This window comes from Ursus maritimus, unplaced genomic scaffold, assembly GCF_017311325.1.
Source record: "Ursus maritimus isolate PB19 unplaced genomic scaffold, ASM1731132v1 scaffold_12, whole genome shotgun sequence".
NCBI classification, from domain to species: Eukaryota; Metazoa; Chordata; class Mammalia; order Carnivora; family Ursidae; genus Ursus; species Ursus maritimus.
Window position 1 is genome coordinate 61824528 of NW_024423564.1, and position 14569 is coordinate 61839096.

General features: G+C 36.7%; 1 protein-coding gene and 1 non-coding gene across 2 annotated transcripts in view; both read right to left on the reverse strand.

The window, feature by feature from the left end:
- The window catches only part of ZYG11B (zyg-11 family member B, cell cycle regulator), an 86589-nt gene that overhangs the window by 13370 nt on the left and 58650 nt on the right, over nt 1-14569 (reverse strand). The window contains exons 11-13 of the mRNA XM_040627295.1: nt 10731-10928; nt 10546-10598; nt 9077-9174 (exon numbers count right to left, since the gene is read on the reverse strand). Coding sequence (XP_040483229.1) covers nt 9077-9174; nt 10546-10598; nt 10731-10928 — 349 coding nt within the window. The remainder of the gene's footprint in view (nt 1-9076; nt 9175-10545; nt 10599-10730; nt 10929-14569) is intronic.
- Nucleotides 1883-1986, reverse strand: LOC121102168. The gene has a single exon (XR_005834256.1). It is a non-coding gene; the product is annotated as a U6 spliceosomal RNA (small nuclear RNA).

Genomic DNA, 14569 nt, shown 5'->3' on the forward strand with positions numbered 1-14569 from the left:
ATATATTCCTAAATATTTCATAGTTTTTGATATAAATGTCATTTTTCCATTTTTTAAACAAATTTTATTTATTTTAAGTAATCTCTCCATGCAACATTGGGCTCAAATTCACAACCCCAAGATCGAGAACTGCATGTTTCTCAACTGAGCCAGCCAGGCACCCCACATTTTTGCATTTATTTTGGTGGTTGTTGTTGGTAAAAGAAATGCAAATGATTTGTATATATTGTGTATCCTGGAACCTTACTAAACTCAATTAGACCTAGTTGCCCTTTTGAAGATTTTATGGGATTTTTCCAATCTGGATGTCTTTTTGTTTCTTTCCTGATCACACTGGACAGAACCTCCATTACAGTATTCAATACGGTGATACTGGACACTCTTGCTTTGTTCCTGATCTTGGCAGGGAAACATTCACATTTAATACCTCACTATTTTTTTTTTTTTTAGATTTACCTATTTATCTGAGAGAGAGAGGGAGAAAAAGAGAAAGAGAGAAGTGGGGAGCGGCAGAGAGAAACCTTAGCAGACTCCATGCTGAGTGGAGAGCCTGATGCAGGGCTAGATACCACGACCTTGAGATCACGACCTGAGCTGAAACTAAGAGTTGATGCTTAACTGACTGTGCCACCCAGGCGCCCCAATATTTCACTATTAATCTTGATGTTAGCTATAAGATTTCTTTAGATGTTCTTTATCGGGACTGTGTGTTGGATTTTGTCAAATGCTTTTCCTACATCTATGGAAATGATCAGATTGCTTTTCTTTCCTCTTCTGATAATAGGATGGAACATACCGATTTTCAAATGTTAACCCAACCCTTGCATTCCTGGAATAACCTCCCTGGTCCTTTTAATACACTGTTAGGTTCCATTTGTTAGAAAATTGTTAAGAATTTCCTCATCTCTGTTCATGAGAGATATTCAGTAATTTTCTTTTCTTATAATGTCTTTGCCTGGTATTGATATCAGGGTAATTATGACATTCTTTTCCCCCTAACTTTATTTCTCTCTAAGCTTCAGTTTGGATAGTCTCTATTGTTATGTACTCAATTTCATTGACCTTTTCTTCCATTATCTACTGTTAAGCTCATCCAGACATTTTTCATGTCAAATATTAGAGTTTTAGCTCTAGTATCTCTATTTTATTTTTGTTTCATTTTTTCTTCTGTTATTAACAGAAGAATATATTCATGTTTTCTTTAAAATCTTCTTTTTTTAAAAGATTTTATTTATTTATTTGACACAGAGAGATAGCGAGAGAGGGACCACAAGTACAGGGGAGCTAGAGAGGGAGAAGAAGACTTCCCGCTGAGCCGAGAGCCTGATGCGGGGCTCAATCTCAGGACACCTGGATCATGACCTGAGCCAAAGGCAGATGCCTAATGACTGAGCCACACAGGTGCCCCTAAAAACTAGGATTGTATCTGTAAAAAAAAATTTTGAGGTTACTTTTCTTTCTTCCTCCCTCTCTTTCTTCCTTTCTTTCTTTCCTTTTCTTTTTCTTTCTTTTCTTTTTTCTTTCTTTCTTTTCTTTCTTTCTTTCTTTCTTTTCTTTTCTTTTCTTTTCTTTTCTTTTCTTTTCTTTTCTTTTTTCTTTTCTTTCTTTCCATACCACTTTATTCCAACCTGAGCACCTCAATACAAAACTAAACGGTAAACTGTTTTCCTTATTAATTCTGAAATACTGTAAATGTGCAAGTTCTACTAGCAGTTCAACACTCAAATAGATTAAATCATCTCTGACACATGACAGATTTCATATAATGAAAATACCTAAAGCAATTAGTGCAATATACTGAAATGATCAAAATAAACTGAACTTTGGAAAACAAGGGTGCAAGATTGTTATTTATACATTGTTTATTCTGGTTGTAGCCATGAAAAATATGGAACACTTCACAAATTTATGTGTCATCCTTGTGCATGGGCCATGCTTATCTCTTTATCTTCCCAATTTTAGTATATGTGCTGCCAAAGTGAGCCCTTCAGTTTCTTTCTAGTAATTCCATTATCACCATCACTTATGGGTCTGATTTTTCTCCTCGTTATGGGTCATATTTTCCTACTTCTTCCCTCATCTAGCAATTTTTTAAAAAAGGTTTTCTTCATTTAGCTGAGAGAGAGAGCATGTGCACATGAGCAGGGGGAAGGGCAGAGGGAGAGGGAGAGAGAATCCAAGCAGACTCCCCACTGAGCGTGGAGCCCAATGTGGGACTTGATCTCATGACCTTGAGATCATGACCTGAGCTGAAATCAAGAACCAGACACTCAACCGACTGAGCCACCCAGGTGCCCCCTCATCTAGCAGTTTTTATCAAATACCAAACATGTTGTTGAGTGTCTAAATTTTGTTGTCTTTTTTAAAGAGTGCTTAGTTTTCCTCTGGCAGAAAGTTAGTTCCCCACAACTATATGATCAATTAATCTTTGACAAAGCAGGAAGAATAGCCAATGGGAAAAAGTCTCTTCAACAAATGGTGTTGGGAAAACTGGACTCCTTTTTTACACCATACACAAAAATAAATTCAAAATGGATGAAAGACCTAAATGTGAGACAGGACACTATCAGAATCTTGGAGGGAACCCAGGCAGCAACCCAGGCTGTAGCAACTTCTCATTAGACGTGTCACTGGAGGCAAGGGAAACAAAAGCAAAAATGAACTACATCAAGATAAAAGCTTCCACACAACAAAGGAAACAGTCGACAAAACTAAAAGGCAGCCTACGGAATGGGAGAAGATATTTGCAAATGGTTATATTTGATAAAGGGTTAGTATACAAAATCTGTAAAGAACTTATCAAACTCAACACCCCAAAACCAAATAATCCAGTTAAGCAATGGACAGAAGACATGACTAGAAATCAGGGAAATACAAATCAAACCATGATGAGATAATACCTCACATCTGTCAGAATGGCTAAAATTAACAACACAGGAAGTAAGAGATGTTGGCGAGAATGAAGAGAAAGAGAAGCCCTCTTACGCTATTGGTGAGAATGTAAACTGGTGCAGCCACTCTAGAAAACAGTATCGAGGTTCCTCAAAAGGTTAAAAATAGAACTACCCTACTATGGAGCAATTGCACTGCTAGATATGTACCTGAGGGATACAAAAATACATTTTAAAGGGGTACATACACCCCAATGTTTACAGCAGCATTATTAACAATAGCCGAACTATGAAAAGAGCCCAAGCGTCCATCAACTCATGAATGGATAAAGAAGATGCGATATATACGTACAATGGAATATTACTCAGCCATCGACAGAATGAAATCTTGCCATTTGCAACGACGTGGATGGAGCTACAGTGTATTATACTAGGCAAACTAAGTAAGTCAGAGAAAGACAAATACTATAGGATTTCACTCATATGTGGAATTTAGAAAACAAAACAGATGAATGTATGGGAAGGGAAAAAAAAGAGAGGGAAGCAAACCATAAGAGACTCTTAATGATAGAGAACATATTGAGAGTTGATGGAAGGAGGTAGGTGGGGGTTGGGTTATACGGGTAATGGGTATTAAGGAGCGCACTTGTGATGAGCACGGGGTGTTATATGTAAGTGATGAATCACTAAATTCTACTCCTGAAACCAATAATACACTATATGTTAACTAATTAGAATTTAAATAAAAATTTGGGGAAAAATATGTTAATTTATTTTCAGAGCAACTTAACTATTTCAAGACTTGTTTTTAAGCTTTTTTAAAGATTGCCCCAGAGAAGTTTTTATTTCAAGGTTCATTTAATCTTTTCTAGCACCTGTATTGAATGCCCTGGGTATTAAGTTCTTTCTGCTCTTTAGAACTCTAGTTCCTGCGTGAGATCCAAGTGTTATTGGGTTAGCAGCAACTTGGTATTTGTTCTATCTCAGGCCCCAAGGAGTCCCTAGGCATTTACCACTTACTAATCAGCCAAAGGAATCCTTAGGAAGATTTCTGGAGTACTTTCTAGATGTAGCTGTCATCTCTGCATTACTCTGCCTCATAAATTCCATAAATTTTGTCCCATACCTCAATCTCTCTTTTTTTTAAAGATTTTATTTATTTATTTGACACAGAAAGAGAGAGAGCACAAGCAGGGGGAGCGGCAGGCAGAGGGATAGGGAGAAGCAGGCTCCCCACTGAGCAGCGAGCCTGGCGTGGGGTTCAATCCCAGGACCCTAGGATCATGACCTGAGCAGCCGCTTAACCAACTTAGCCACCCAGGTGCCCCTCCCATACCTCAATCTTACCAAAGTCTTGATTTCTGTCTCCTCGGTTCAATAAAATTGCTGTGCTGTACTTGGTTCTCTTTCAGGTATGGGAATCTTTGCTGCCTTCTGCTTAATGTCTAGAAAGACTTGTTTCAAATCTTCCCCACTCCACATTTTCTGTTATTAACAGCTAGAGGGCTAGTCTGTTATAAGTTATTATGTCATGGCCCCAGATTATAAGTTTCTACTTATATATATATAATTTTCTATCATGTCTTCACTTATAATAACATGCAAATATACCATCAGGGTATTTCAACATTTAACATTTGTTTATTGCTGGACCTCTAGGTTAGAGTTATTTGCTATTTTAAATAACGGTGTGATGAATATCTCTCACTTAAATAAGTGTTTGGATGTAATTTTAAAATTAAAACTTCTTAAATGTTCATCAATAGGGAAGTGGCTATATAAATTACTGCTAAGTTCATTTATTATTAAGTATAGAGGCATATGTTAAGGGTTGAACTATGTCCCCCAAAAAGACAGGTTAAAGCCCTAATCTCCAGTACTTCAGGATGTGACCCTTGCTCCTAATGTAGTTAAGATGAAGTTATTAGGGTGGACCTTCATCCAATATTACTGGTGTTCTTTGATGAAAAGTGGAGATTTAGACATAGAAATAGATACACACAGAAAACAATATGAAAACACCCAAGGAGAAGATGGTCATCTGACAGGAGTGATGCAACTACAAGCCAAGGAATGTCAAGGACTGGCAGCACATACCAGAAACTAGAAGCAAGGAAAAATTCTCCCCTAGAGCTGTCAGAGAAAAGATGGCCCTAATGACACCTTGATTTTAGATTTCTAGCCTCCAGAACTGAGAGACAAACATTCCTATTTTTTTTACGATTTTATTTATTTTATTTGAGAGAGAGAGAGAGCATGCACAAGCAGGGAGAGTGGGAGAGGGAGAAGCAGACTTCCTGTTGAGCAGGAAGCCCAATGTGGGGCTCAATCCCAAGACCCTGGGGTCATGACCTTACCCAAAGGCAGATGCTTAACCGACTGAGTCACCCAGGCACTCCAAACATTCCTGTTGTTTTAAGTCACCCACACGTGGAACTTTGTTATGAGTACTAGGAAACTAATATGCCATACAATAAAGATTATGTGATGATTAAAAATCATGTTGTTAAACTTTCTAAAATATGGGGAAATGCTCATTATAATGTGTGAAATATTATTCCCATTTAACAAATGTGGAAATTAAGATCCCAGGCTTAATAATTTGCTCAAGCTGGCATACACAGTAAGTGTGGAACATGATTTGAATCCAGGTAGATTCCTGTGTGCCCTTAATTACTACACCATACTATCTCTTAATTATTAAAAGCTGTAAGCAACATTAGAACTTTTATTGCAAACTGTGAAGTTAACTCCATTTAAACATAAACAAAATAAGCCTGGGAAGTAAGAATGCAGAAACCTGAACTACTGGAGTTGGAGATAAAATACCTAACATTCCCCAATTACAGTGCATTTTATTTATTGTCTTTTTTTTTTTTTTTTGAAGTAATCCGTATACCCATTGGGGGGCTCAAACTCACAATCCCCAGATCAAGAGTCTCATGCTTTACTGACTGAGCCAGCTAGGTGCCCCTATAGTGCATTTTATTTTTCATTTCATTTCAGATTTTATTTTTAAGTAATCTCCATACCCATTGTGGGGCTTGAACTTCAAACCCCAAGATCAAAAGTTGCATCCTCTACCAACTAAGACAGCAAGGCACCCTGCCCCCCCACCTACAGTGCATTTTCGAATAAATTTTTCAGGGTGGTCACTCCACAGAGTAAACTTAAAAGAACACCTACACCTAAAAGTAGTCATTAAAAAAAAAACACACTTACATGAAAATACACTATTCTTTGTTACGCTTTCTCTTATAAAACCATGAAAAGCCCATTCCTTGAGTAATGAGGAAAGAAGCCTAGAGATTAGAGGTTGGGTATAACATAGGATAGGCTGTTAAGAAACTATTATTGTAGGGGCGCCTGGGTGGCACAGTGGTTAAGCGTCTGCCTTCGGCTCAGGGCATGATCCTGGCCTTATGGGATCGAGCCCCACATCAGGCTTCTCCGCTAGGAGCCTGCTTCTTCCTCTCCCACTCCCCCTGCTGTGTTCCCTCTCTCGCTGGCTGTCTCTCTCTGTTAAATAAATAAATAAAATCTTTAAAAAAAAAAAAAAGAAACTATTATTGTAGGGACAATAAAAAGAGGAAATTTTTGGATCGGAGGCAGCTTATGGTTATGAATAAACTGGGAATTTAGTAGGAAGGGTCTGAAAAGTTTCCAGGTAGAAATTTAGTTGGGTACAAGTTTTGTCTGTCACATCCCATTCCTTAAACCCTCCTCCCCTGTCTATCTGACATAAAAGAGTTTTTGCCTTTTTGCAGTATGCACTGAGTTTTCATCAAAGAATAAGAAAGTACCTAATAAAATGTTACTGCTATCTCCTATAAGACTATTGTTAAAAACAACACTCACGTTTCCTATATGAGGCCAATTATAATATCACCCCTATCGAGGTCCTATAAAAGAAATTTAATTTGTAGTTAATTGCTCAGAAAAGCTTTCCCAATGAGGATATGGAACAGTTTTTCCTCCTTATACAGAAAAAGAATCATGTAGCTGATTATTTGCAGCCCAGTCACAAAAAGAACATGAATCACCATGTATAGTCTTTTATTTTCCCTATAGTCTTTAATTTCTTTTCAAATCATTTTTCCTTGATCCTGATTTCTAATTTCAAATATTCTCATTTATACTTAAAGTGTTTCTACTATTAAAGTGTTTCTTGTGTAATTTTTCAAATCATTTACAAAATGAGTTTTTATTAATAAATGAACAACAAAGAGTTATATCACAACCCTCAAAAAAGAGTAATACAGAATCTGATCTAAAGTCTTTGCTTCTCCTCCGGGGCGCCTGGGTGGCTCAGTCGTTAGGCGTCTGCCTTCGGCTCAGGGCGTGATCCCGGAGTCCTGGGATCGAGCCCCACATCAGGCTCTCTGCTGGGAGCCTGTTTCTTCCTCTCCCACTCCCCCTGCTGTGTTCCCTCTCTCGCTGGCTGTCTCTCTCTGTTAAATAAATAAATAAAATCTTTAAAAAAAAAAAAAAGAAACTATTATTGTAGGGACAATAAAAAGAGGAAATTTTTGGATCGGAGGCAGCTTATGGTTATGAATAAACTGGGAATTTAGTAGGAAGGGTCTGAAAAGTTTCCAGGTAGAAATTTAGTTGGGTACAAGTTTTGTCTGTCACATCCCATTCCTTAAACCCTCCTCCCCTGTCTATCTGACATAAAAGAGTTTTTGCCTTTTTGCAGTATGCACTGAGTTTTCATCAAAGAATAAGAAAGTACCTAATAAAATGTTACTGCTATCTCCTATAAGACTATTGTTAAAAACAACACTCACGTTTCCTATATGAGGCCAATTATAATATCACCCCTATCGAGGTCCTATAAAAGAAATTTAATTTGTAGTTAATTGCTCAGAAAAGCTTTCCCAATGAGGATATGGAACAGTTTTTCCTCCTTATACAGAAAAAGAATCATGTAGCTGATTATTTGCAGCCCAGTCACAAAAAGAACATGAATCACCATGTATAGTCTTTTATTTTCCCTATAGTCTTTAATTTCTTTTCAAATCATTTTTCCTTGATCCTGATTTCTAATTTCAAATATTCTCATTTATACTTAAAGTGTTTCTACTATTAAAGTGTTTCTTGTGTAATTTTTCAAATCATTTACAAAATGAGTTTTTATTAATAAATGAACAACAAAGAGTTATATCACAACCCTCAAAAAAGAGTAATACAGAATCTGATCTAAAGTCTTTGCTTCTCCTCCGGGGCGCCTGGGTGGCTCAGTCGTTAGGCGTCTGCCTTCGGCTCAGGGCGTGATCCCGGAGTCCTGGGATCGAGCCCCACATCAGGCTCTCTGCTGGGAGCCTGTTTCTTCCTCTCCCACTCCCCCTGCTGTGTTCCCTCTCTCGCTGGCTGTCTCTCTCTCCATCAAATAAATAAATAAATAAATAAATAAATAAATAAATAAAAATAAAAAAATAAAGTCTTGCTTCTCCAGAGACATGGGTGCTGAGAGCAACTTCTTATTAAACAATGGAATTTTGCGTGGATGAGGATTGGGCACTGGAATGAACCATAAACACTGGATTGCCTTAAAACTTTTGCTTTTTGCATATGGACTCACTGTAGGCTCCTAATCTTCATATTCCATGAGGTCAGAACTGTGCCTCCTTCACCACTATCATTCAGTATCTAGTATTAATATCATTAATACTAGTATTAATGTCATTAATATTTAGTATTACTAAGCTAATTCTGAAAGAATAAATTTGGTTTATAACCTAAGATTCTCTGTCACTCTCTCTCTCTCGTTTTTTTAACGATTTTATTTATTTGATAGAGATTGGGAGGGGCAGAGGGAGAGGGAGAAGCAGACTCCCCGCTAAGCGGGGAGCCTGATGCGGGCCTCAATCCCAGGACCCTGGGATCATAACCTGAGAGAAAGGCAGATGCTTAATGTACTGAGCCACCCAGGAGTCCCTCTCTCTCTCTTTTTTTAAGTAATCTCTCTGTCCAGCGTGGGGCTTGAACTCATGATCCCGAGATCAAGAGTCATATGCTTTACCAACTGAGCCAGCCAGGCACGCCTAAAGATTCTCTTATACTGTATCTTTTAAAATCTGTGTCCTTAAAAAAATCACTTCAATGTACCATGTAGAAATGGGTTTCCTATCTAAGGAGAATTTCACTGAAAAAAGAAAAACACAGTTCTTTTTGGTACGTACGATTCTTGCTGCAGACATGTTGCATGGCCCAGACTGCCCAGAGCTGGACTCCTGGTGTTGTAAAACAGCCAAGTAATGGGAAAAATGGATTAAAGGACCTAAAATTTCAAAAGAAAAGAGTAAAAGTTATATCCTATACTCAGTGTCACTTTCTAAAGCAATAGTTACTGAGCTTTTCATTCTAGAAATTTCATCTACTATTTTCAAACTAATCTAAGTGAACTATAGAACATCTTTTCTTTGTCTTAGCCATTTGAGAAAGGATTGTATTCAGATAAAAGTTTTGGTACAAAAGATAGAAGGTGACCAGAATGAGGTACTAACAGAGAGAAATATTTTTTTCAAAAGTACTCTTCTGGTGTTGAAGATAAACATTTGAAGAATAGCAGATTTTGGTTTGGAAACCTAGAAAAGGGGGAGTCAGTTGATAACTAACTGGTAGAACACCATGAAGGTCTAAAATTAGCCTTTCTATTTCTATTGGTCTTCTGCCCCAAAATAGGTAGAACATAAATTGGAGGAAATCAAAAATGTTGGCAGTATCAGCATTTATGAAGTAGAGAACAAAAGATGCGATATTATTATTTATGCAGCAATATGGAGTACTTCAGGTAATTAGTAAATTAGCTATCAAGTCACCTAATTGTCATAAACAGTTAGGCATCCAACATGCATTTAAGAAATTATTACAAACTGTTTCCCCGAACTAACCTGGTGCTACTTCTAGTTCTCCCAACGTGTCATCTTGTCTTGGATCTCTTTGCGTTAATACATTACTTCTTCTTCCTAAAATCTTCTGCCCCTACTTAGTTATCTCTCAAAATTCAGCTCATAATCTACTTCCTCTGGAAGCTTTTTACCACTTTCTAGTGCATTTAAGTACTGTCATCTTTAATTTCATAGTGCTCTATTCATATAACTAGCTAAACAGTGAATTATATCTGATTCACATTTTGTTGTCCCTCACTAGGTTGGTTGTAAGGTTTCTTTTTTTTTCTTCTTTTTTTTAAGGATTTATTTATTTTAGAGACAGAGAGAGAGCATGAATGGGAGGGGCAGAGGTAGAGTGAGGGAGAACCTCAAGCAGACTCCATGCTGGCTCCACATGGCTCAGACTCACAATCCCGAGATCACAACCTGAGCCAAAACCAAGAGTTGGACACCCAACTGACTGTGCCCTCCAGGAACCCCAGCTTTAAGGTTCTTGTGTGTAGGCAACATGTCTTACTCATCTTTGAATTTCAAGAGCACAGAACAAGTCCTTGGCATGTGTCTTCAATAAATGTGGAATGAAGGAAGAATTGATAAATGACAGGTAGCAGAAAAAAGTAAAAATAGTTTGATCCTTTTAAAAGCCAGTGAAAAGACAGATGCCTGAGGGAAAATACATTATACATCTAGTAGGAATAATCTCTAAGCAAGCAAAATGACTAGGTTAGTAGCTTAATATTAATTATCTTGCTAATTACCTGTATGCTACCATCTCACACTCTGGAGTTGGCCATTTCAAAATAGCTGAATGCTGCAAGACACAAGACACACAAGAAAGAACACAGTATTTATTTAGCACTGCATTATTGTATTACAAGACTCTGATAGTTTAACTACTATAAATGTTGTTTGTATGCTTCTAGAAAATACCAAATGACCCTACCAGATCATCCAGAAGAGAATTCCTCTGGCTACGGCTCAATGTCCAAGCTTGTTCACCTCTAGATATTAAATGGGCAATAATTCCAGCTGCGAAGTAACTGACTTCCACTTCAACACTATGTAGGAGGCTACTGATGTGGTCTATAAAATCCTTCCACATTAATTCAGAATGCAGTTCTTGTACTTCAGCTATATTATTCTGGAAAAAAAAAGATATAAAAATTAAAGTCTTATGAATAGTAAATGGCTAAATGACCCTTTGCATTCTAAGAAGTAACCTACTGTGCATAATAACAACAGGCTTCACCTTTTGTGCATATGCTAATACATGTTTAAATCATTGCAATCTCTGTTCCTTCTTAGAATGGCTTCCCTAGGCAGTACAAAAGAAGACCTCTGTTCACATGGGAAACGACTGAGGGGTTTCCAATTTAGACTGTGGTTGATCTTCCAAAGGATCTAAGATCCAACTTACTACTCCAAAGATTAATCCTCATTCTTAAAACTTCATTTGATCTATTATATAATAGTAATTCTCCCTAACATGTTGATTCAATTTCTTAGGAACCAAGACCCTGAACTTTTGATTGTTAAGAGACTATTCACTCCCTAACTTAAGTCATTCTATAATAAATGAAAGTGAAAGGCATCATGTCTAAACGTATACTTTGTAAGGACTAACAAGTTTTCTTCTTCAATATGAAAAAGAGCGAGGGTAGAAGAGACAAGTTTAACTATACACTTTAGAATGTGCATAATCTATTTTCCACCGGCATCAATGATTAATCATCACCCCTCTCTAATCTCACACATTTAAATAAGAAAAGGGATTTCAGGGGCACCCGGGTGGCTCAGTCAGTTAAGTGTCTGCCTTCAGGTCAGGTCATGATCCTGGGGTCCTGAGATCAGGCCCTTCATTGGGCTCCCTGCTCGGCAGGGAGTCGGTTTTTCCCTCTCCCTCTGCCCCTCACCACTGCTCATGCTTTCTCTGTCTCAAATGAATAAATAAAATCTTTAAAAAAGAAAAGAAAAGGCATTTCACATTCATTTTTCATATTCTTCCCTATTTATATTTTTTACATAGCATTTTTATAGTGACAAAAACAAGAAAAGAAAAGAAAGTAAAGAAACAATGACCCTCTGAGAAGGACAGACAGTATGCCAAAACAAAGTCCAAGACTCTTTAAAGAAAAACAATAAAATCCAGCAAAAATCAATATGAATTCCACAATTACCGGTAGCCAGCCAAAAATGACCAGGCATACAAAGAGTCAGGAAAATATGATGCAAAACTAAGAGAAAAATCAATCACTAAAGATGGGCTCAGAAATGACAGGGATAATAGAATTAGCATACAAAGACTTAAAACAGTTACTATAAATGTTAAAAATATGACTCAGGATGAAAGGAAAACATAAACCTGAGGACAGAAAATGAAGCTATAAAAAGATTTAAACATAACTTCTAGAAATAAAAAGTGTGTCTGTGTGTGTATGTGTGTATCTGAAATGAAAAATACACCAGATGAAATTAGCAGCAGGTGAGATGTTGCAGGAAAAAACCCCTAGCGAACTAAAAAAACACAGCAATAGGAAACATTCAAGTGAAAGCACAGAAAGAAAGAAAAAAACAAAAACAAAAACAACAAACCTTGGGAGAAAAGCCAATAGATTACTCTGTGACCTATAAGATAATAGTAAGCAATCTCACATATACTTATAGCTGGAGTCCCAGAAAGAGAGATGAGAGAGGGTACCAAAATATATAATAGTAATAATAATAATAATAATAATAATAATAATAATAATAATACACATATATATTTGAAGATATAATGGCCAAAATTTTTCCAAATTTGATGAAAATTATAAACCCAAAATCCAACAGAAAGAAAAAACTATCCATTTAAACTCAACACCCAGCAGAAATGTATCCTTTTTTGTTAGAAATGTATCTTTTGAAAGTAAAAGCAAGATTCTTTTTCATACAAACAAAACCTGAGTGAAAATTCATTGCCAGGATATCTACACTAAAAGATATGTAAAGAGTAGTATGAGAAATACGTGGGTAAATATAAAAGACACATTTCTCATTTTTAATTCTATTTGATGGAAGATTGATGAGGACACCTACTTCTGGCCAAGATGAAGCAAAAAGGGGCCAGAGTTACTCTCCTATCTGAAACAAATGAAACCATTTGAGGGTGGGAAATGATAAAAAATGATTAGAGAAAAGTTCCATAGCATTCACACAGGACCAGGAATAGTGCTTGTTTTCATCACCCAGTCTGGAAAAACTTCATTTTCAAGGCACTGGATAGAGTACTCAGGATGGTCTTCTCTCAGTAGTACAGAATAATTAGCCCTAACCCTAGCATTGCTCTGGACCTTCCTAATAAATCATAAAAGAAAGACCCAAAATAGTCAAATTGTTTAAAAGTAAGTTTATATCCCAGAACACAGTTCAAGAATATTTTATAGGAAAACAAAAAATATCCAGCACACAAGGTAAAAATCATAACGCCTGGCATTCAATCAAAAACTACCAGGCAGGCAAAGTAGCAGGAAAACACAACTCAAAATGAGGAGAATAATCAATCATTTGAAATTGACCCAGAAGTGACACATGTTATAATTAGCAGAGAAGGATAGTAAAAGAGTTATTACAAATATGTTTCATATGTTCAAAAGCTAAGTAGAAACATGGAAGATATAATAAAGACCAAAACTTCTAGAGAAGAAAACGATGATGTCTAAGATAAAAAATGCACTGGATGGGATTAACAGCAGATTAGACACTGCAGAAGAAATGATTACTGAATTCAAAGGCATAGCAATGGAAACTATCCAAATTGGAACATACATAGAAAAATGAACAAAGAAAATTAAAAGAGCACCAATGAGCTGTGGGACAATTTCAGGCAGTTTAATATATGAGAAACTGTAGTCTCCAAAGTCTCCAGTGGGTTGGGGGCAAGAAGAGCAGTACAAAAAAAAATTTTTTGAAGAAATAATGGCCAAAACTTTTTTAAACTTGATGAAAACTTTAAGCCTATAGATCAAGAAGCTCAATGAGTCCCAAATACAGGAACTATGATGTAAATTACATCAAGATACATCATCATCATACCACTCAAAATCATTGCTAATCTCTTAAAAGTAGCCAGAGGAAAAATCATGTACATAGAGAAGAATAAAGATAATGATGACATAACATTTTTCATTGGAAAATGCAAGGAAGAAAAAAGTTAGTCAACATCTTTAAAGTACTGTTAACCTAGAATCCTATATCTGGCAAAAACATCTTTCAAAAACAAAGGTTAAGTAAAGATATTTGCAAACATATAAAAGCTGGAGAATTAATCAACAGTAGATGTGCACTACAAGAAATGTTAAAGGATGTCTCTCAGGCAGAAGGAAAATGATACCAGATAGAAATCTGGACCTACACAAAGGAAAGAAGAGTATCAGAAATAGTAACTATTTGGGTAAACACATAAGTTTAATTATTTAAATATCCTTAAAAGATTGGGGCGCCTGGGTAGCGCAGCGGTTAAGCGTCTGCCTTCGGCTCAGGGCGTGATCCCGGCGTTATGGGATCGAGCCCCACATCAGGCTCCTCTGCTATGAGCCTGCTTCTTCCTCTCCCACTCCCCCTGCTTGTGTTCCCTCTCTCGCTGGCTGTCTCTCTCTGTCAAATAAATCAATAAATTCTTAAAAAAAAAAAAAAAAAGCTAGGTATATATATATATATCCTTAAAAGATAACTGACATTTTAAACAAAAATAACGTGTGTGGTTTATAACATATGTAAAAGTAAAATGCATGATAACAGCATCAA